At 43.7% G+C, this 24,060-nt stretch overlaps 1 protein-coding gene across 6 annotated transcripts in view; it reads left to right on the top strand.

Annotated features, from left to right (window-relative positions):
* Window positions 1-1,318: 1,318 nt before the first annotated feature.
* The window catches only part of CAMSAP3 (calmodulin regulated spectrin associated protein family member 3), a 41,862-nt gene continuing 19,120 nt past the window's right edge, over window positions 1,319-24,060 (top strand). For 2 of the 6 annotated variants that reach the window (XM_026696239.2, XM_026696238.2), the window contains exons 1-4: window positions 1,346-1,630; window positions 12,944-13,212; window positions 19,300-19,434; window positions 20,406-20,504. In XM_026696239.2, the coding sequence (XP_026552024.1) occupies window positions 1,483-1,630; window positions 12,944-13,212; window positions 19,300-19,434; window positions 20,406-20,504 (651 nt within the window). In that variant the 5' untranslated portion in view covers window positions 1,346-1,482. Of the gene's footprint in view, window positions 1,631-12,943; window positions 13,213-19,299; window positions 19,435-20,405; window positions 20,505-21,247; window positions 21,281-22,384; window positions 22,433-24,060 lie in introns of all 6 variants that reach the window. The other 4 variants (XM_087924674.1, XM_087924672.1, XM_026696240.2 and 1 more) reach the window with 4 other exon arrangements.

Raw genomic sequence — 24,060 nt, 5'->3', positions numbered from 1 at the left:
GTGGATTGAACTATTTAATGAAACAGGGATGAGCAGGAAGAACCACAGTACGAGGTGGGTTTAAAAAAATAAATAAAAAAATCCGACAATTTGTTTTCGGTCAACAGAAAGCAGGAAAATAAATACTGGACCAAAAAAAAAAAAAAAACCAATTTCAGGTTGAAAAACTAAAGGATTGAAGGCGTTGGTCCCCACGCTATTCCACCTTTAGGTACCACCCCCGTTCCCCGGATCAATAGGATTTAGATTGGCTCCAGCCTAACAAAATGGTAATTACTTCCTGCAGCCAAACCGAATGATCTTTACCGCATATCGTTCAGCCGCAAATCCCGTTTATACCCTTCTCGGCCCTTAATCTTCGATTGGTTGCCCAGAGTTAAAGTCACAGCAGAAAAAAACCTTCCCCATCACCGGCTCTGGATTTCGGGCTTCGCTAGGTTTGCTTTTAAGAAAAATTCTCCCTTAGCGTTTCTTTCAGAAAGTGCCCCCAAAGCCTTTAACCATCACGGTGGCCTTTCACAGCATCTTTGTTTGGCAAAATAAATAAATATTTTTTTTAAAAAAAAATGAAATGGGAGCGCGTCGGAGCAAGAGGAAGAAGCGGAATTCTATTCCGTTTTCCAAAGCAACACTTCCCTACAAACGCCCGGGCGCAAAGCCAAACTCGCGCAGCCCGTCGGCCACGGAAATGAGCCAAGGTCCGGGTTGGGTTGGGGGACGCTCCAAGGGATAACTCATCTTTCTTCGGGGGAGGGTCATTCATATCCGCCCGCCCGCCCGCCCGCCCGCCTTCTTGCTCGCGAACGTGGTGGAGGTGTTGCATACGAAAAGAGCGAGCACGCGCGCGCTTGCTCCAGCCCGGCCTGCGGTTCCTTTGTGTCTCTTTCTCTCACCAGCAGGAGGACTGCCGTAGCCGTCTCCAGCCTAAATAACCAGGAAGGGGGAGGGGAGAGGGAAATCCCGATCTCGTTTCTCGTCCCCTCCCTCCCTTCCTCCTCACCGCCGGGAGAGCGCTGGCACAAACGCTCAATGGACTCCAATCCGCCTCCCCCCCACCAGCGCTCCTCCGCTTCCCCTCCAGCCGGCTTGGTGCAAGGCGCGCACGCGCCCCACCCACCCCAGGCTGCGGCTTCAAATCCACCCAACCCACCCAGACACCCCAGCGCCTCCTTTTGCCTCGGGCAATTACCTGTCTGGATGCTCCGCCCCATGCCTTGATTGACGGCCTCGATCACGTGGCAGCGGAGGGGAGGGGGGCGGGAAAAACTGGGACGGCTGGGCGGGCGCTCGCACCTGGGGCTGGAGGGGGAGGAGGGAAAAAAAAGGGGAAAAAAAAACCACCACCAACCGGACGGGGATGCGCTCGGCTGGGGCCACCGCCGCCAGCTTAGTCTCTGTTGCTGTCGCCCTAGTCGCCTCCGCCGCCGCCGCCGCCGCCGCACCAGGCCGTGTCCACTTCTGTTTCCCGGTGGTGCCGGGGCCATGGTTGCCGCTGCCCCTGCGGCTGCCGCGGCCATGAGGAAGAGCTTCCTGGTGCCCGAGATCAAGCCTTTGGATCAGTATGATTTCCCTCGGGCAAGGAGCGCTGCCAGCTTGGCCTGGGTGCTCGCCAAAGCCTACGGCGGTGCAGGTACGGCCGGTGGCATGCGGCGGGTGGGGTGGGGTTGGGGGGGCTTGAATGGTATTGGCCGATATCCTCTATTTTCGTCTTCATGAGAGAAGGTGGTGAGGGAAAGGGGATTGACCTTCCCCCGGGACGCTATTGTGACTCGATTTTTCTCGCCCTCTTTCTCTCTGCCAGCTTATTGACTCCGGCTTTTTTTTTCCTTTCGTTTTTTTTTTTCCCCCTTCATTTCAGCCGCAGTTTCTTTCTCCCTCTGCTTGGCGGTGGCTGGGAGAACGAATATGTCAGCCTCGCCCTCGTCTTCAGGGATGCCCCCACCTGGGCGCATCGGTCTAGGGGTGCGGTGGCACTTGGCTTTGGCAATCTTCCTTCCACCCCCCCCCTTTTTTTTTGGGCGCTAACAATGAGCTCAGAGCTCCTTGCGCCTTCTCCACCAGATAGGGGGTCCGGGTGGGGCTGGCAGAGCCCGCCTTTGGGGTCGTCTTACGCCTAGTTGGATGACTTTCCTATCTTTTCTTCTCACCAAACAGGTGTTTGCTTTTTCCCAGATTGAGGGAGGAGAGGTCTGGGAGATGGGTAGTGAGGGGGGGGCATGGGGTGGGGGCATTTTGCCATGTCTACTGCAGCTCCTGTCCTACGCTGCTGCCCTATGTAAATATTATCGCCTCCCTCTTCTCTTCTCAGTCGCTCCACTGCCTTATCCTGTAGCTTTGTGTTGGCTTTTGTTACAGCCTAATCTTCTGCAGGACTAGCAGGCTGCTAGGTGAGATCAAAAGCTTAGCAACACTCGCTTGGCTGAGCACCCCGAGGACCACGTTCCCCAAGCCTGATGGTATCATGGCTGCCCCACCCTTGTTGGTGGCACCGACAGATCCTTGAACAGGAAGGCAATATTGGTGTTTACCTTTGTTCGGCAATGGAAAATTCTCTGAGGAAAAGGATGCTACCATCTTCAGCTATATTGTTTCAGCCCCCTCCCTCCCCAGTTCATTAGCTTTTATGAGAGAAAAAGACGTAATGAATGCTTGATCCTTTGCTAGTGCCTTGGCGGGGTGTCTAAACAAGTGCAATGGAAAGGCCACTGCCTCTTAGCATGGTCCTCTTCGGTCCTCTGGCAGTGCCAGGCAGCAGACTTTGCACCCAGGCAACCCCCTGGGCTCTAGCTGCAGTTCCCTTTGTCTCTGCTGGGCCTGGAATTAATGTTCTGTGAGGATTTGCAAATTGGCCATGCACAATGAAGGGAAAAGGAGGGGTAGCAGAAAATCCCTAGTGGGATCAACAGCCTTGCTGTTCCTCCAGGAAAGTGGGTGTCATCGGCACTTCTCTCCAGTTCTTGATAACCTAGATTTTGCTTCCCTCTTGTGATGTCATCCTTTCATTCTCTTGATTGCCCCCCCCACCCCAAAAAATCCACTCCCAAGAGGTGAGCCCATGCACATTGGATTCCAACCCACCAATCTCTCCCGAAGACCCATTTCATAGCTCTACAGTGCGATTGCAGATAGTGATAATGGGTTCATTTGAACCATATATGGCATGTGAAGTACTATTTAATTTTGAGGATTGTCAAACTTATGTTTTAAAAATTATGCTTCCTGTCCCCAGTGAATCTCCCATCAGGATATTGGCAATGGATAGACCTTTCTCTCGCTAGTCTCTGTATATGTATTTGTGTTTGTGTGTATGTGAATGTGAATGTGAATGAGGGGCATTCCTCTGAGGCTGTTGACCTAGAAATAGCATAATAGGGTTTGAGTCCTGCTGAGATTCAGGCCAGCCTGGGAGCAGGAAAATGGCTTGTGAGTCAATTAATAATTTTTCTCCTCTTGGTCCAGGGCTTTTGTGCCCAGAAGCTGTTCTCTCCTGGAACCATGACCTCCTCTGAGTGAGATACATCAACTATTCCATGGAGCAGGGAGAAGAAAAGAGTAGAATAATTGTAACACTTTTTGAAATTCCATGTCCGTGTGCCCCTGAATATCCTCACAAGAGTGGAATTGGGAGACTAGTTTTCATCTTTGGAATTTAGTGTATATATCTGGTCAAACCCAAGTGAAACAGGTTCCCCTTGTCCCTACCCTTCCTTGTCATCTCGATGACACACCAACGGCACACTGTGATGGAAGTGAGACTTGTCATTTGTCTTGGACTGAGGCCAGAATAATCAGGCTTGCTAAGCCAGTGCTGGGTTCAAAGTTCAGAGGAAAGTAGAGAATGTGTTTCCTGGGGTTGGCAGAAACTTAAAGTACTATCTAGTCTGGGAGTCAAATCCTTCAGGGTGCAACTGCTCCTTGTCCTATAACCCCAAAATAAACATGGCACAGTTACCAGCTGTTCCAGAAATCGGCTGCTGGTGAGAGTTATCAATAGTTCAAAGCAAATTATTCGAGGGATTCACACTAGTGAAGGTGCAACAAAACAAAATTTAACATCCTTTTTAAACATGAGTATTAGCAAGTGATTTCATCAGATACCTTGTAGTCTAACCTAATGCATGTTATATCATCAGAAATATTTTTTGTCTGCACTTTTTCGCATCTATATGTAAAAGTAATCTGGAATTATTTGTACTGATTATTCAAGAAAGGGGCCCAGGTTCTCCTCAGGAATGTCTCCATTTCTGGCACAATCTGTGGATACAAATCTAATCATTCCTATGGGTTAGACCTTCTTGATTTACCCATACTGTAAATGATACTTTCCTATAAACTAGCTATCCCCTGACGGGTTTTCTGGCTGAAATGAGAAAGTTGGCTATGATTATATAAATGAAGGTAGCCTGCTGAGATTAATTTATTGGACAAATTTCGGACCTTGTATGTTAGATCACAACTTGGAACTTTCCATACCTTTGAAGAATTTTGGCAAAGGGGTGGGCAGGGATGGGAGAAGACATGAGTGGAAGTGACTGGATCAAAAATAAGCAGCAGAAACTGACCCAAAATTTCAATTGTTTGTTGGGCTGACTAATTGGATGGGATTGAATTTTGCAACTCTTGTTACCACAATTTTGATAATGTCATGCTCTGAATAAACAGACTGAACTGTAGCAGTTTAATCCAGTCCAATATGAAAAACATATTCTTCGCTGGACTAGCTATTTCTTGATAATATGGGAATATAAAATGCTATTATAATTTGCTGACTTGAGAAATGGAATGCAAAGAGAAAAATTAACTCCACCTAGTTTTTATCCAGTCCATCTCCAAACTATCAAGTAGTTTTGTAGTTGAGCAAATTTGCCTTATTTAAAGTCTGTATATAATTGGTCTGTATATAAACGTGTATATGATTATCCATTTCAGCCAATGTCAATTTTATTTAAATTAACTAGACCTCTCTTTACTCCTTGCTCTCTGTAGTGGAATCCTGTTTAAAGTAACATCACACTGCTGACTCATTACACTAATGTAAAAAAAATGTTAAGGTATTTATTAGTATACTCAGTTTTTTTTTAAATGTAAAGAAATATGAGTACAGATCTATGTGCCTTAGTTGTATGTGGTAACCGTATGCCTTGGGCTGCAATATAGATTCTCATCAGCATCCAAAGGCACATGGAGATGGTCTAAACCAGGGGTGTCAAACTCGATTTCATTGAGGGCTGCATCAGGGTTGTGTTTGACCTTGGAGTGCATGGCCCGGGGGTGTGGCCAGCTTGACATCATTTGTGTTGGGGGCGCCTGTGGTGGCCCAAGCACTCTGCCAGCGAAAACAGAGCTCCATTTTTGCTGAAGGGACCCCACAGGCCAGTCCTTCACTATTCCCAGGGCAGCGCCGCAAGTCAGATCTAAGCACCCCATGGGTTAGATTCAGCCTGCAGGCCTTGAGTTTGACACCCCTGGTCTAAAATAAAATGTTGTCCTCTAAATATGCTGGGATCACAATCCCCAAATTTCTCAGCTATCATGGTACTGAATTATCTGCACCTCAGTGCTTATTAGGTCAGAATCATTTGCCATGAAAAATTTTATGATACCAGCTCCCAGATTTTAAGTAGCAATTTAGTCTTCATTGCTCACAATTTACATATTATATTTTACTTTATGAAACCCTTAAAATGTTCACTGGAATTCCTTAGAAGTTTTCAACGAAGCCTGCTTGCTAAATAGTAATATTTATTCATTCTTGAAAAATGATGTTAATTCTGTTTTCTTCTTCATGCTTAGAGGTTTTGTTAGTAAATGTTTGTTTTGAGTATTTCAACGGTAGAAACTAAACAAATTTTCTGAGGTCTGTGTCTTATTTAACTGCTGCCTTTTTCTTGTCTGCTGTATATTTTAAAGATTCCTCCAAAAAGACTTTAGTGGCTTTGTTTGTTCCTTCATTCTCTTAACATCTGGGAGTGTAGCTGGTTAGGAGCTAGGTTCTTTTAACCATATGCCCACCTTTCCTACATGGCTGTTTGATCAATTTATTGGACATCTGAGGTTTATTATGAGGAAACTACTGAGAAATATCCATACTGAAAAGCTATTGCTCTTATTCCCTTTCGACACTATATGGTTCCCCTTGCCGAATATTCTCATCGAATCAAGTTCTTGATCAATCTTTTGGTGAATTTGCCTTTTATGTCAAGACTGGACATTATGCATTGAATTCTCAGGAAAGTGCTTGCCATGGTAGCTTGATTGAACACTTGCCTTGTCTCTTCTTGGTATTTTTCCAAACTCCTCCTGGTCTTTTTAACTAGACCATGGATGCTTGGAGCTTATATCCTCCATTATTATTATTTTTCTCTTAATTATATTCTCAGGTAGGATCCCATGAGACACTGCTAGAGGCACTGAACCTCTCCTACCAAAGTTGATCATTGTTTTCTATCAGATGGGATATCAGGTCTCTTTTAGACCATAGGGATGCATATCACCCCTTAATTATTATAATAGTGACTGCATGGCTGATGTAGTAATGATTTCTGCAGCAGTTTTGAGAAGGCTGCTGACTTGCACTGTGATTTGGAAGTCTTTTGGGGCTTGCATTTGTCATCATGGCTTCAGAAGCTGAAGAATATTTTATTAGCCTAAAAACTACTTGGCTTAAAATTGAGATTGTGGGCGCACACACATATATATCTTGGCATATATATCTTTTCACAAAGCAAGAGGTTACAGCTTTTCGATTGTAGAACCTGCCTTTAGGTTCCTTCTGCCTCACAGGCTTTCCTTTCTTATTGCCTCTCTTGCTTCTTGCTGACTTAACTGTATATTGGACTTGAATGACTGAATTTTCTTTGTAAGCACTTTCTCTTTGGTCTGCAGACTGGAAAGTCCGGAGATGGTTGATAGGGGAAAAAAAAGGCCCTGATCTGTTTTTAGCTAGCAATAAAGGTATTGCAGGTAGAAAAATATCTGAGTCTTGCTATGTCTTACCAGCCAAAGTGGGAAAGGAAGATTATTCTGTAACTCCTCTCCTTGATTGTGTTTCCACCCCAGAAACTGACAATTCACCCTTTGATTATTTAGTCTCTTTCTTTGGTAAAGTAGATTAAGTTTGTTTTCTTCATAGTGACTGAAAGATTTCAGAGTTTTCTTTCAAAAAAAATGGTCCACAGCACTTTTGTGTCAAGTTGCTTAGTGTGGAACTGGCAGTGGGCATTATAATGCTTTTGCAGTATGATAACCATCACAGTAATATTACCATGAATAAAAGAAACCTTGGAACAGAATAGAAAACACTCCTTGATACCAATTAAAGTAGAAAATTATTACTATAAAATGAAATGAGGGCTTCTAAGATTGTATACAAATTTCAAATTCAAGTTCTGACTTTACAGGAATTGTTAGCTTTAGAAAAGTGTTCCAAATAGCTGCATGATAGCTCCGTGCTTATAATGAGGATTATTGGGATACATAAATAGGAGGATGCTGTTGCCCTCATATTCTGCTTCCAGGCATATGGTTATTTATTGTCTAGAAATAAAGCTCTGCATAGACCTTTAATCTCATTTGGCAAAACTCTGCCTTATGAAACAGGGTATGTATGACCAACCAGATCTCTGTAGCGTGGATATTGTCTTACACCTGGCACATCTCTGGGGTCCATTAAATTTGTCTTTATAGACTTCTGCTTGCCTCCCATCCTTGACTGTAGCCCTAAATGGTGACCTTTGCATTCCAAGGGGGAGGAGTAGACAACTGTGGCTAAGTTGCTTGTTTTTCTCTGTAATCTGGCTGCTTTGCTAAAATTCCCACTTGGGGTTTTACAAAACAGCTTCCTGGTTTGAATTAAATTCCTGTGCTTTGGGCATATAGTTCAATATATTTTTGGCACAGTTTAGGATATTTGGTCTCATCTATCTGTCTTTCGGCCGGCCTGGGATCTTAGTATAAAAACTATCTATGAAACTCACTTTCTGGTCTCAATAGGAATAACTCTGATGCTCAGATGCCTTGGGGGCAAAGGCTGTTTGCTATTTTAAATAGTGTAGCTTCTTCCTGTTCTTCTGTGCCATTGGCCATCTGTCCTTGTATGCCTAGTACAGTTCTTCCCTCCCTGATTCACCCATAGCCCTGCAGACTGCCAGCATTCCTGGTCCGTGTGCTGGTTGTGGAGTCTGGGAGGTGTAGTCCAATAAATCTGGAAAACAGCCAAATGGGGGAAAGTTACAGTCTAACACATCTGGAAAGCATCTGACTAGGGTTGGCTGGGTTTTTAAAAACTTCTGTTAGGAACTTTGGTTTCAATAACCAGGAATCTTTTATTCTTGTAATTAAATTGTTCTGATCATATTTACAAGGACAGTGGGTTTTGACTGTAAAAATGAATACTTAAATTAATTACCACCAGGGTGTGCTTGATATACATTTTTGAGTATTTTCTCATACTAAAAACCAGCAACATCTTCCACCCTCTCTAAATATTCTGATAACAAGTTCTAGGCAAACATCCTCACTTACTCTGCTATAGCTTAGTTTTTTACTTGCAGGCATGTCTGTGTCTGTGCGTACATATATGTATAGAAGTACATGTATATATCATATGTATGTAATAGCTGGAGTTATTTCCTCCTGAAGATAGGAGTTGAATAGAAGGTCCGAAGTGAGACTTAGATAAGGTAGAACACCCTTTGCTGCATACAATGAATTTTTGCAACCCAATCTAGTAGCCTTATCCAAGTTATAGGGAAGGAAAGGACAGACCAAAGTCTACCTGCAGTTCTATGAGTGGCTGTTGAAGTTGTAGCATCCCCTTGTGCATGTTTCTGCTTACTAGCAGGCTAGATCACTGGTTTTCTGTCATTAATGGCTGTGATGAGAAACTAGCCATCTCCAGAAGGAATTTTCTAATTTCTCTGAGTGATCCTGCCCAAGATTGATGATTTTCTGTTGCCAGTGGCAACCTCAGGGCTGAAAAGGTTTCCCATCTCCTGCTGTTGCAGTGAAATTGTATTTGTTTGGAGGGGAGGAACATTTAACTCTTTGCCCTTGCTGTGTTCATATTAGAACAAAGTCCTTTTTCCCCGCTTGCCATGGCCCCATCAGCTCTGCAGGTCTACATCTCATGATGAAGGTCATATTTAGTGGCACCCGAGTGCTTGAATCATGACCAAATTGGCCATAGAGGTGCTGCATGGCTGGAACTTGGAGGGTTCATCATATGTCCATTTTTTTCAGAGCTGCTATAACTTTTGAGTTTTGTTGAACAAATGGACATAAAGTGAGGACTGCTTGTACTGAAGAGATCAGTGTAAAGTAGAAAATGTGTTTTCTGCCTTCTATTTGGACGTCTGCAAAGTCAGGACTTACAGCCATGAGTTGTTAAGCAAGCCATAGTGGGCTTGGCTCTCACAGTAAAACAAAATGGTTGGATTTATAATCAACTGAGCAAAAAGAAAACTGACCAGTGTTTGTCTGTGAACCAGGCCATTGGGCATGCCTACCATGCTGTGTTATACTTGGCATTATGACTAATCTCCCACTGGTTCACTGTCAGGGCAAAGGTAATTCTAAGGAACATTTGCTTTGGAACTTAGCCATTTAAAAATGGTCTTAATTCCCAATCTTTACTGTTTGTGCCACACCTTCTGAATCAGCTAAGTGGCCAATTGCAAAATTGTCACCTTATGGCAATCTGGGATCCATCTTGAATGATAATGGGTTGTACAGAAACTGAAACCCACTCAATAAATTGGATACCTGCTCTATCAATGGCAGCTGTACTTCAAGACCCAGGATGTGAATCACATTAGGACTTCCTGGCTTGAAGGAAATGGGTGTCTTTGTGTTAGTGCAACAATCGAGTGGGGCTTGGTTTATGAGTTTAAGACTTTGGCAGCAGTATCCTAAAAGCTTTCTTGTTGGCTAAATAAATAGCCTTTATTGCTGAAAGGGTTGTGAATTTCAGGTGCAGAGAGGATAATAGTTTACTTAAAGTGAGAAATCTACTTGGTCAGATTTACGCTTCACAAGATTTTCACAAACTTGTGCTGGGAAATGATTGATCCATGAGGAGAAACAGTAGGTGTGTAATCAATTATCTGTAAACTTAAATGTTGCCCTATGGGGACAATAAGGTGTGGGTCCATTTTGCTCTGTGGCCTCTCTCATGCTGTATCAAAGCATTACTTCCTTTACTTGTATATTTTGATGTTAGATCCCCTTCTGAACTGAAGCTCGACTCAAGAAAATATAGGAACAATATAGGAACTGTTGATTAACTGAAGTATATTTAACGGGGAATTTATGCCTTCTCCCCCAGCTAGCTCTTCCTAAGATTGGATGCCCTGCAGCCTTGGAGGGGGTGCAGTGGGCTCCTAGCTAGGGTAAGTCTGCTCCATCAGCTAGAAGGAGCTGGGCTTTTAGCCAAGTTTGCAGTGGTGGCTGTGATCAGGTGATGCTGAATCAGCTGGTGAAGCTGTTCCACCTGTTCTCCTTCCCTGCTGTCTTAACTCAGGGACATCCAGCCAGCTTTACTGGCAGGAGCTGACACGTAGATCCTAATCCTGAGTCTCGTGGCCTCTTGAGGAAGTAGCCAATAGAGCATGTGAATGTCAGCTCTAGCAGTTTTTTCCCTCCACAGAGTAATACATTATTATTTGCTTTCTTATACTCAGTCAAGAGTATCAGAGGCTCTGAGGAATGAAATTTCACTATTCCCAAAAGAAGAAAAAGTATCCATGAGCCTGCTTTCTGATCTACTTTCTGGAAACTTTTCAACTTTTCAGCTTTTTTTGCAAACCACACCTTTTGCAAACTGAACAGGTGAAACTAAAGGTGAAATTAGAAGTTCTGACTTTCTTCACTTGTTCTTAGAAATTGGATACAATATTCCTAAACACTTTTATTTCATTGTAGCTATAAGCTCTGTAACTTTCTTCATCTACAGTGGCTACATGGGACAGTTGCTAATAATCTTACCAGGTACATAATAAGATGTTGCAGGTGATACTGCAACAGTGGTTGTTTCTGACTATATTATTTGGTGGGATGTGTTTGTGTGTCAACCTCATTTGTGTGAGACAGGTGTTTTGAAGCTCAGTTTTTTCCTCACTCATCCCATTTAATATTGATCATATAGTCCTAAGAGTAGATTGCCTAAGTAACTATCTGCCCATTCTCTTCTTTGCTGCTCTATTTCTGCTCTATTTTCTTCTTGCTATATGGGAATAATTTTAAATAAGAATGATAAGCTGTTGCAGATAAAACTTCTGCAAGGAAGATGAAGACGGAGAAACTTCCAGCTCCAAATCTCAGATGTTGCCAAGTCACCAGTATCTAGAAATGTTGGGCTAGCATTCACACGTGTCTCTTTGTGTGTGCTAGATGCCTTGTTGTGCCTGAGCAAACGGACATTAATATTTTCCTTGCTGTATCAATCCTGTAAAATATATTGGTTGATGATTTCTTGGTTATTAGTCTAGGAACAGGAATGATTTATTCTTTTCCCTGACACTCAGAGAACTGCCAGGTTCATTCCTCTTAATAAGAGAGTTGGGAAAAGCAGTACTTTTCCTTTTATGTTGCTTTTGATCTCTTTATGGTTTTATAATGGAGAAAGAAATTTTGTGATGGGAGGCAGGTTCTTCTTCTTAGGAGCCCAACCCTTGTCTTGCTCTATCAAGATCTGATGTACTCCTGGACATAGTAAAGGCAGGGGTGTCAAACTCAATTTCATTGAAGACCACATCAGGGTTGTGTTTGACCTCGGGTTGCTGCATGGGCGTGGCCAGCTCGATGTCATTGTGTTGGGGATGCTTGTGGCTCAACCACTCTGCCAGAGAAAATGGAGTAGCCCCCTCCCAAGCTCTGGGTTTGCTGGCAGAGGCACCGCGGGCCAATCCTTTGCTGTTTCCAGGGCAGTCCCACGGGCAAATCTAAACATCCTACAGGCCGAATCTGGCCCACGGGCCTTGAGTTTGACGCCCCTGATAAAGGAATAAAAGTATGCCAGGGATGGAATCTAACTACATATCACTGTACTGGTACTGGTCTAAGACCACAATAAACTGAAATTGGATTAAAAAATAACCCCCACTTTAAGAATATTGAAAGTGAGCCTAGAAGCATATTTCAAAAATGCACATTGTACAGTACACATACATTTGAAAAGTACTGCTATTCACTTATGGTCTCATTTATAGGCTGAGAGTGCTAGGTGTAGCACGGAGCAAAATTGCAGCTTCCTGTCCAATTCCCATTCATCCCAGGCTCAGAAGAGCAAAGAAATCAACCTCCATTATAAAAAACCTGACTGGGCTTTACAGCTGGAAGGCTACACAATTTCTTCTTCTTCATTCACAGTTAGGCCAGAAAAAGCCTTCTGCACAACTATCTTGTTCTAACTATCTGTAACCCAGGAGACAAATCAGTGGAGACAATGGAAGATAAAATAGACACTGAAAGGCCTGGAGAACAATATACCTCACAGCTCTTCCTCTTCTCTGATGCTGGTTACTTGTCATTGTATATGAAGCCTAAACTCCAGTGAAGGGTGCAGTTATTTCCCTCCTTTATTCATATAGCAAGCTTCCCTTTGATCCCTTAACAGATGTATCAAGCTGTCATTCTCCATCATCCTAACCAGGGGAAAGATGGAAATTGCAGCCCAAGATATCTGGAGGCCCTCAGAAAGGAGAGAAAAAAAATTAGTTATGTTGGAAGGAAGTTAGATGGAGGGCTGATAATCTGCCCTGGCAACCTGTCGTGTTTCGGAAGGATTTGAACCTGTACGCTGTGCCCAGATCCAGGGTTCTCATCTCTGATTGCAGCTCACTGAACCGGGGCCAAAGCTAATGGAGCTTTCAAGGCAACTAGACATGGGCACCACATTTATAGGGAGATGCCTTCAGCGTGACCGCTTGCTTCTTCTCTCTTGCAGAACACATCCCTGCTGAACTGCGTGAGCCCTTTTATACAGACCAATATGAACAGGAGCATATGAAGCCTCCTCTCATCCGCCTGCTGCTGTCTTCTGATGTCTACTGCCGTGCCTGGTGCCAGGCCTTGCCTTCAGGCCCTGACGGCGGCACCCTTCCCCCAAAGGACAATGCTGCTTTGCTGCAACTTTTGGCCCATCGAGGCTTGGTGCCCACCTTTCAAGACAAGCCTGTTAAGGAAGCTGATCTACATCACAAACCAATCAAGCTGGTAAGTCTGGAGGGAAGGAGGGTGGCTCTTCTCCCAGAAGCAACTTTGATCTGGTACTGCAGGATAGGAGACTGTCTTTCCTTTCAGTTGTGCAGTGGGGATGAGTGAACGGGTGGTTCTCCAAATCTTTAGCTGGAGCAGGTAGTCGAGATCTGAAATGTGGTAGTACCAGCTAAGGATTCCTTGAAGGGTTAATTCTACTAATTTACTCAAATCTCTAGGGTTGTCTAGGGACGGGAGCTCGGAAATCTGGATTGGCGTGCTTTTATTTTGCTTAGTTCTATCTCACCTCTGTCCACCACTACATTATCATAAAGAAGCTGCACTTTTTAAAAATTAAATAAGTATTTTAGATTTGGCCTGTGCAGGTAGGACATAACACCTGGACACTTAAGCCTCATCTGTGATATTGATGAGAATGCCTCCCAAAGGGAGCTTCTGCCAAAGGAGCCCATGCATGCAGTGGATCTTGGAGCAGATGGTTTTGTGTGAGGACCCCTCCCAAAGGCATTCTGGTAGATGTCCTGCAGATGTGTAGAACTACAACTCCCATCAGTTGCAGCCAGTAACTGGAAGCTTGAGTAAAGGATAGAGAAGAAAGGTTTTAAATTAAGTGTTCCTCCTCCTATAGGTATGAAACCCCCCATGGCAACCTAGATGAGGGTCTTAGTAAAGTCCCTAAGGATGCCAGTCTGGACCCCTGCCCCCTCCCCCCACTGCTGAACATCAGGAGTGTCCCATGTTGTGCCTCAGCTTCAGGGTGGGGCCTTTGCATGCTAAGATCTCAGCCACCCCGTGGGAACCCCTTCTCTCCTCTTTTTCTGGGTGGGAAACATGAAGGTGTGGCTAGAGCCAGCCCAGAAGTAATTTTCCCCCCAGGGCTTAAAGTACTTGTTAGGGTTGAGGATCTTGCTCCAGCTTCCTGCATCCAACATATTTCAAAGTCTGATATACGTAAGAGCTAAGATGGGTGGCTGGAGTTGACAAGATATGTACATCCTCATATAGGAAAGATAAATCAAACACCTCTGTTTAATAAGAAAATATATATGACAATCCAGATTATGTTTAATGTGGGCAACATTCTGCTAATTCCCATTATGGCTAGAATGTGTAGAGAAAAATACAAGAGGGAATAAATGTCTTTTTTTCCTTTATTGCTGCCCAAATCAGGAGTGAAGGAAAAGTGACTCTATCTCCTTTCTATCTTTATAAGACTGGTGGGAATTATCTCTCTTCCCTTCCCTTTCTATTTTAGTGCTATGTGTGGACATAAGTCCCCTAGGTGCTTTTCCAAAAGGCAGCTGGATTTTCCTGTTTTTTTTTTTCTTTGAAAACATTTCACATCTCATCCAAGAAGCTTCTTCAATTCTTTGTCTTTTAGAAAAGCACCTTTGGGTGTGACCTATAACCTCCATATATGTGTGGACACAAGATTGTTTTTAACAAAATGAAAGGAAATAGATATGTCGAAGACAACAACAGTAGAAGGCATCTCTATAAAAGTTACAAAATGTTCAGGACTTGATTCTGAAAAAGCTGGAAGCATTGTAGATTACTAAAATTCTCTTCTTCGACCTGATCATTGATGACAAAGTACCACTTCTCTCAAGTTTTCTGGTCAATGCCAGGATTGCACCCTGATAAACTTACTAACATCTATGGGAATGGGGATATCTGTTCACCACCTCCATGTGCCAACAATTGTAATTCTTCTGGCTGGCGTCCAGTATGTGGAAGAGATAAGGAGCATCCCATCTGTTGAGATCCTATCAGCAGGTGTCCAGTAGGATTGGTTAGCCCTGAGTTGATCTCACAGATTGATAATTGATTTTGCTTTGGGATTTCAAGACTGGAAACAGGGATGGGAGCTGCAATTAACTGCTCAGGGGATGCCCTTCTTTTGCTTATATGTTGTGAGATTTGCTAGCAGTGGATGAAGTTTGAAGAAATTATGGGGTGAGTCTTAATTCTGAGGAGATTTTGGGAAAGCTCTCTCTCTCCAATGCTTTGCTTTGGTTTTGATTCAGAATAAATGCCGTGGAAAACAAAAGCAAGTCAATACAAATTGTTACTCATTAATGTAGCTGTGTCTTTTTTTTCCAGAATTATGAGGCTTGTGTGCCCTGCAATTCTGGAATCATCTTCAAAGATGGGATGACAAAGCTGTGAATCAGCAACTCTTTGAAGGGAATCACATTGGCTCATTGCCAGCAAAATGTGTCACAAAATATGTCACTTGAGAGTTGAAAATGGCCATTATTCTACTCCCTTGGCCTGTGTGACACAGTTTTTATGTATTTATCCTGTTTTATTATGTAGTCAGGCCTGTAGAGCTTGGCTTGGTCTAGGTTTTGTGCCTTTTCCTTGGGGGTGGGGTGGGGTGGGGGAGGCAAAGAAGTAACCAGGGAGCAGCCTTTTACAATGTATATTATCTTGCATCCAATCTCTTAAGGTTTGTTTAAAAACAGCTTTGCCATGAAGAAAAAGAGAACTTGATTTCAGGTTTTCCTTCAGGCTTAAGGTGCTTCTTCTCTGCTTTCTTCCTCCTTCCAATTAACTCTCTCCCAGGGTTTATTAATTACCTGGTGAATTTATTAATTTATTTTTGCTGCTGAAGTGCTTTCTGCTGTAGTGTTTAACATCTTAGGAAAGTCGGAATGTGGTAGAAATGTACTTAGCAATTCAAATGTAACCCTTTCCTTATTTTTGCTTACTGAAGAGGAATCAGCTGTAACTTCAGGGCCAAATAATTTCGCAACAGTCCTCAAAGCAATATCAGGAGTTGTTTTTGAACTGTAATTTTTATTGCGATACAAGAGAGATGCTATGAAATTGATTTTTTTTTTCTTCTTGTCTTACCTACTGTGTTCTGGCTCTTCTCCCATTTTAGAATGTTGTCATTAGCCTACAACTCAAAGTTCAAGTGCCTTTTTTTTCTCTGCTCAGAAAATATTACAAAATTCTGGCTTCTGAGATCTAGTTGCTGCCAGGCATCCACTGAATGCACATGCTCTAGTGGATTAAAATATAAAACCCAAATGCCTTTCTAATCCAACCGGAGGCCCCTGAAATCTATAAGCTGGGCAGGAATGAATAATATTCTCTGCTTATTTTCTGAGGATCCAGTAGCCCATTGCACATGGCCTCCAATACTGGAGGTAATGTATAGCTCTTATGAATAATAATCATGAATTGCCCCATTTTTCATTAATTTATCAAATCTCAAACCTTCCACGTTTGAGTCCTCAGCTTGTGTAAGTGAATAGTGTCATCATAAGCAGGAGGCGGTGAGACCTATCCAGTCTTCGACTCTCAATCTTCTCTTGCATATTCTTATATATGAGAGTTCCCACTATATAAATTGGGTCTTGTTTTTGCTAAAAAGCCCTGGGCAGAAGAAACTAGTCCCGTTCTACAAGAAGTGGGTTTAATCAGTAGGCAAGGAATGTTCTGCACTCAAACAGCTCACTTCCAAGACTTAGCATCCAACTGGATGTTTTGTTGGCCTTTAATCAACAGAGATCTTCCTTGGTGCCACCCTCCTAGTGAACCTGTCTCGATAGGATTTATATTGCTTAAATTCCCAGGTTCACTGGCTGGGACTGTGTCTGAAACAGAGATAATAGTGAAGAAATATGTACAGGATTTCATTGTCCAGATCTATGATCCTCAGAGAGAGGAATTGTATATATATTGTTTTGAGAAAATATTTACACAATACTCATCTGGCTGGTTTCACATATGTAAAATTTAAACCTATAGATAAGAAACAGATCATCTTCTTTATGATGTCCTTCCTCTTCTTACCCCAGTTCTCTTTTCCCCCCATTAGCCTTTTCTTCCTCACCTTTCCCAACATGATTCTTTTCTTGGCATTTTCTTGCTCCCCCCCCAACACAGACACAGATATACACATGTGCGCGTGCACACACACAAATACACACACACACACGTAAACACTAGTTCAGAGTCCCCCTTGTTAGGGAGAGCTTACTCATTTGATCCTTGGTTTGCATCTAGGACTTGGGTTATGGGATAAAGTCACACCAGCTACAAATACAGATTGACTTCATCCAGGCTCTTTGAACAAAACTGTCTTGAACAAAACTATTCAAAGATGCACACAATCAGGAGAATAAAATAATAAAATGCTTCCCACTTTTAAGACTATCCTGTTTCCTATTTTTTAGAAAGGTTTTCTTGGAAAATTAGATTTGCAGAGGGAAGAATAAAGCCTAGTCTTTCCCTATATGTAGAAAGCTTTTTTTTGGTGAAAAGAATAAAAATATTTGGTATGAGCAAGTAGAGCTTTGTTATCTTATTCTGTTGTTACATTAAACTAATCATGTGAACATGGGGTGAACCAGGACCCTTGCTAGTTGATTCTTGTTATCATATTGCAACTGTAGAAACTTCTCTCGTAAGTGCTAGATGTAGGCATTTCTGTAGGTATAAGTTTGTTTTCTGCTTCTCTTAAAAGTAAGTGCAGTTGAGTCTCTTGCTTTCCTTTTTAACTCAACATTGAAGGGTGGCTTAGAAATTAAGGTAGCTCAGTTCAAATTTTAATTTGAGCATATCTATTTTGTACTTCCTGAACCTCTGTGAATTGGAAATGTAATTGTAGTTGATGATTGTCCTATTATTCCACAGTAAAATTCAAATTTAAAATTCATGCCCATTTTTTTAAAAATTACCAACTTGAAGCAGTAATGGGGAACAAATAAACTTTGAAAAACTGAAGTGAAGAGAAATTGAACAAGTAGAAATCACTGTAACCAATTAAATTCTTTGAGTAAATGCTTTATTTGGACAAGTTTCCATTTATTGTTGATGCTATGCTACTAGGTTTACAGGCAGCAAACTTGTTTTGTCCTCTAAAGTCTACACTGTATAGATATTGTAGTGGATGTTTTAATGACAGGAGCTGTAATATTTGAGTAATATTAAATTTGTTTACCCTAGAGTGGCAGTAAGCAGCAAAAATAAAAATCTGGGAATTATCCCACCAATGATTATGAGCTTTTCACTTCTTCCCTTAGTAAAATGTCTTTGGCAGTTAGGTTATTTGGTTATTATGTTTTCAGTGAGGCTTTGAAGAATTGTTACTTCTGGATCAGCAGTTCTTGGATCTGAAGTTTTGTTGAGCAATGTTGAGAGATTTTATATTCAAGATTCTGGAGGATTGGCAGATGGCATACCTAATGGTTTTATCCAGGTTTTTTTTCTTAACAGTATTAAAATCTTAAAATCGCCAACCTAGCTATAGGTAGAGGTGGGATTAAGGTGAAAATTAACTTATTCAAGTCAAACAGAAAGGATTGGGGTGTTGCCATACTTTTGCCAAGGTTTGGTTCTTTGCAATCTGTCCCTGATGTGTTAGTCATATCTGGTGTTCCTAAACTGTTCTAATTATTAAATTTCCAAGCATATTTGTAGTTCCTTATCTCAGAGTTAATATTTATTTATGGAAAATTCTATTCAGATAGTTTTGGGTGACTTGCTTAAACCATATGACTTTAAGGCAAATAATTTGACAAAAAAATTATTTTTCAAATATATCGGACATACCAGGCAGTGTATGGCAAAGGTTGGGTTTTCAACCTTTATTGTTGAAAGTACAGTAAGTTGGAAGAGTGAGGGAATCTGAAGAGTGAGAGAATTTTTGCATCTGCTGTATGTTGACACTCTTTTGGTTTCATATTTTTATGGCTGTAAGTAGGGTATTTGGAAAAAGAAATAAGGGTCAGAAATGTGAATGTATTGTTGAATTAGAGTCTGAAAATTTGGAATCTATTGAGCGATAAGCATTTGAAGACTATTCCTGCTCCTGATTTACATTCAGTTGAGATATGGAAGATCAGTGTGGTAATGAGAGATTAAGCTTGCTTCTATCTCCCCCATCATTGGTACTAGTCAGACAGTACACATGATGGGGTAGGTAGTACCAATGATGTGTTATTTGTAGAAGATAGTGCCAGATGTGTGCGTAGGTGACTCCCATTTGTGGGGTACGGATGCCCTTATGAGTAATATACCTTTTCTGATTACGCCTTTCTCTATTTTTTCTTTCTGCTTGACTTGTAGGGGGCACACCTGGCATTAATTGACTCTCTGATGACAGCATTTGCATTGGAAGCCACCAGCTCATTAAGTGTTGCATTGGGCATTGAGCCAGCAGCCGTCTCCTGGGACCAGAAACTGCTACGCTGGATAGATATGGTATTAAATGTTCATTCATTTACAGTCTCTCTCTCTCTCTTATCTGCATCCAAGGAGCTTATGCATAGGGATATCCCATTTTTTGCACACACTAATCCATATGACAGAGGCCAGATTAAAAAAAAAAAAAGATCTGCCTCCTTCACTCAAGTACACACTACCGATGACATGTGAAATACAGTACTGGGTTAAGCGTGGTTGGAATTGTGAAGGCTATAAGACCGGGGTCTCCAACCTTGGCAACTTTAAGACTTGTGGACTTCAACTCTTAGAATTCCTTAGTCAGCAAAAGCTGGCTGAGGAATTCTGGGAGTTGAAGGCTGCAAGTCTTAAAGTTGCCAAGGTTGGAGACCCCTGCTATAAGAGCAAGGCAAGGTATAGTGGCAGAAGACTGCACTTCATCTCAAGGGTAGAGGAAAGGGGGAAAAAATACAGCTAATCCTCGACTTAAGATCATAATTAAGCACAACATTTCTGTTAAGTGGAACATTTCTTAAGTGAGTTTTGACCCATTTTATGACTTTTCTGGCCACAGTTGTCAAGTGAATCACTGCAATTGATAAGTTGGTAACCCGTTTGCTAAGTGAATCTGGCTTCCCCCATTGATTTTGCTTGTCAGAAGGTCACAAAAGGGGATCACATGACCTTGGGCCACAGCAACGGTCATAAATATGAATCCGTTGCTGAGCATCAGAATTTTGACCACATGATCATGGGGATGCTGCAAAGGCCATAGCTAGCTGCAAATGGTCGCCAGTCACTATTTTCAGGGCCGTCATAAACGAACTGTCATGTCCTCATGAGAAAGATGATGAGGAAACTGTGGATGGACTAAAATCAGCCAAACCCACAAGGGCCCATGGTTTAGGACCAGAACAAGGAGAAAAGGGGGTGAGGTGGGACGGAAGCCGTATCTGGCCCGACGTTTGTGTTGCGTGCTTGCACATGATTCCTTGTTTGCCGCCCTGCAGATAATTCGCAAGATACAACAGACTGCAGAACAGGAATCCTCTCAGCGTCCAGCTCCTGGAACTGATGGCCAGACTCCAGCATCCTGTAGTGGCCCCAAGGTGTGGGAGCTTTGCTGCTATGGCTGCCCTCCTGAGAGAAACAGGGGTGGGGCGGTGAGAGTGGCATTCAGGCTCTGGTTTAACTTGTGGGCGGCAGCAATAAGGGGCACCGCTGCGTTCATCATCGAAAGAGCTTTCCCCACACTGGCTTTGTTATGTTTACAAGCTGTCCCCTCACCATTGCCTTAGAGCAGGGGTCTCCAACCTTGGCAACTTTAAGACTTGTGGACTTCAACTCCCAGAATTTTTGCTGGCCAACTTTTGCTGGCTGAGGAATTTTGGGAGTTGAAGTCCACAAGTCTTAAAGTTGCCAAGGTTGAAGACCCCTGCCTTAGAGGATAGCGTTTGCTTCCTGCCACTGCCATCCTTCTTCTTGGGAGGGGTCTCTCTCTCTCTCTCTCTGTCTCTCTCACCTGCCCATTTGTAAAGCCAACTTCCTGTCTAACTTCCTGTCTTGCCTAGTGGGTGGCCCACTTGACTGCCAGGAAATGCTGATCATTTATTCCCCACCCCCACCCCAAGCTGTTCAGTGGGGCGGGTGGGTTCTGCTGGACTGAACTGTTGAGCAATGGGGAGTAGATGAGGGGAAACCCCGTTTCCATTCCTGGTGGGCTCAGTGCCCCCATCCCAGCTCTTTGGTTGCCTGTGCTGAATACAGTCCGAGTTGTGGTATGTGACCGAGCTGTCTTTTTCTGCATCTCTCTCCTCTTCTCCCTCTGGTCTCTCTCCTTCCTCTGCTTCAGTGTCCCACCAGGTGGTACTGGAAACTGGTTCCTGTAAGTGGGTGGTTTTATTTATTATCTCCCTGCTGCCTTGGCTCCTGTGCTGCATGCCAGGGGGACCCAGAGCAAAGGATGCTGGGGGGTTTAGGACCCTGGGACAGAGGTCCCTTATCTAGAGCTTCCCTTGGAGAAGATTTTGGGTGACTTGGTCGGTCTGTTTCGACAGGCACCAATCTCCTAAACTGAGACAATGGGGGTAGATGGGATGCCTGTTTGCCCTACCAGAGTCAGAGAGTTCCCATAGGAGACTCCAGCGGCTGGGATGCTGGTATATCCCAGCATCCTTTGTTCTCTAACCCTCCTCCTTCCATTTACAATCTGTACCTGCTTTGGTCTCTCTTAGCTCCCTGTGTCCTCCTCTCTGGGGGCCCTGGAGGACCAGGTTATTCATTGCATATCCTATAGGGTGGATTTCCTATGTGCCTTCATTTTCTGCCTTGAATACACAGCCTTCTTGGGGTTTCATTCGGGTGGGGAGTTTAATGCCCTGGTTTCAGAAATCAACAGAAAGCCCACTTGTTATTTACAGGGAGGGGTTAAGAGACAGCCAGAGCAGGGCAGTTCATGCTTGGAGCTGCCAGTAGGAACCGCATGCTAGTTACCTGGCATGTCTTTATCCCTTTTTCCCTCTGTGTTGCCTTCTGCCCCCTCGCCCCACCCTTTGCTTGCTGTCCTGCTGTACTTGGTGCAGCTAAATAAAGGCTTAGAGCAGTCTTTTTCTCATTTGAAAAATTTTTAAGACATGTGGACTTCAATTCCCAGAATTCCCCAGCCAGCAATTCTGGGGGTTGAAGTCCACATGTCTTACAAGTTGCTAAGTTTGAAAAACAGTAGGGGATAGTCTTCCCCAAGGTCTGTTGAGATCCAGTGTGTTGGTATTTAGGAGGTGGGGTGATCCAGAAGGCATAGGGGTTCTGAAGATTCCAAGTGCATGCCGGGAAGCATTCCTCTAGTTCAGGCCTAAGTTAAATATTGGTGGCCCTTCCCCACATCAGGGACTCCCTCCCCCAGCCTTGCAAGGCAGCAACCCTTCCCTTCTTTCTCCCTCCTGGCGGGTGCATTGATCAGGCTCTCTCTTTTCTTTGCTATTGCATCCAGCATGCCATCGCTTTTTGTTTGAAGGAGTCGGGGAATAAGCCTCCTGTGGTAATGTATCCATCGGCGTGCTCACCTGCCCACCCACCTTGCACCACTTTGCCATCCACTTGGGTTGCTGTTCTTGAACTTCTGGCTGTTCCTGCTGCAATGGGTCTGCCCCTTTCCCCCATGCCGCCCCCAACCTGCGTGGGTTTCTCAAGAGGCGAGCTTTCCCTTGTACCCTCCTGCCATTTTTTTCAGCTGCGGCCAAACCAACCCACAGCTTCCTTTATCGGATGCCGACGGTCCTGGCACCATGGCTGTTGGCCTTATGTCCTCATTGGGACTGAAGACTGTAATGATCTTGCAACTCTTTAGGAATTTAGAAACTTGGGGATTTGGGGGGTACATTTTCATTGTCAGTGAGATGCCATATTACTCAATACATGTATTACTCAATACAATGTATTCTCTCCAGAATTATAAGATACAATCAAATTATAAGAAGATCACCTACAGGTGTATTGTGTTCATTGGTTTAATCTCTGCATACTCTAGCTCCCACCCCACACCTGCACGATGACCCCTTTTGTCCTTGGTAGCCAGAGGAGATGTCTCTAGTTTCTTCCCATCTTCTTTCCTGGAGGAGATATCTAGAAAACAGGCTAGAAGAAGGATTTCTTTTCTGAATTCCTTGATTCTGTAGGTTATGGAGAGCAGGAGGTTGTTCTCCAAAGCTTGCTGAGCCTGGCCAATTCTTAGATGCCACCCAGCAGTTCCTGTTGATCCTCCCTCCAGCTCATTTCAGCAGGAATGGAGGTGTCCCATTTGCTTCCTTTTATTTCCCCTCTTTGCTGGCCTGTTCAGTATCTGTGTCTGCCTGTCTGTGTCCTTCCCTCCCCCCTCCCCCCCTCCTTCCTTCCTTCCTTCCCCTCCTTGCCATGTGCACTCTTGATGTGTGGCCTGCCCTGCTCTCTGTGTGTCTCTGCTGGGAGTGCTGCCTTTGTTGTCTTGTGTGCTGTGTCCTGGGGTTGAGGACAAGCATATACAGAATGGTAAAGGATAGTTTATAATTTTCTAACCGGGTGGTGTTGATGGAGGAACTGACAACTGGATCTTCTGCCTGTCCCTTATCTCCAAAGCCGATCTTTCCGGTTGGACTTTGCGGAGTTACAGCCCACCCTGTCCCTCAGCCTAGAGTCACTCTGATGGTTAGCCAGGCTACCTGGGAATTTGGGGAGTTTTAGTGTTATGCAGATGTAGGGCATCTGCTTGCAAAAGGCTGCTCTAGCCTGTGGGACAAAGCCTGGGATCTGGCCTCCCTTGGACTAAATAGTGGGAAAGGAGTTCTTGTTCTCTAGGACCATTCAGAAGGGTTCCTGAAATGACCTTCCTCTTTTTCCCAGTAATGGCTGCGTCCTCCTTCATGCTTTCTGTCTCTGTTGCCTTTCGAGGGAGGGGCCGCTGCAAAGTTCTTGCTTGCCCATCCCTCCCTGCTTTTATATCATGTCTCCTTCCCTGCATGCAGTTTGCTCTTGGCATCCAGAGGAGGGGAGGACTGTATTTGAGGGAGCAGGGGTTGATTTCAGTTGGTCCTTTACCCACTGGGAGCTGTGCCTGGTAGCGTTTGCAAGGGCCGCTGCATGGGACCAGAGGAGCTTCGAACATTGGGCATGGAGGTGCGGGGGGGGGGAGGA

This window comes from Pseudonaja textilis, chromosome 2 (assembly GCF_049901715.1).
Source record: "Pseudonaja textilis isolate UNSWEBS1 chromosome 2, rPseTex1.2, whole genome shotgun sequence".
In the NCBI taxonomy this organism is placed as follows: domain Eukaryota; kingdom Metazoa; phylum Chordata; class Lepidosauria; order Squamata; family Elapidae; genus Pseudonaja; species Pseudonaja textilis.
Note: the sequence above shows the minus strand (reverse complement) of the source record. Positions and strands in the feature narration are given on the sequence as shown.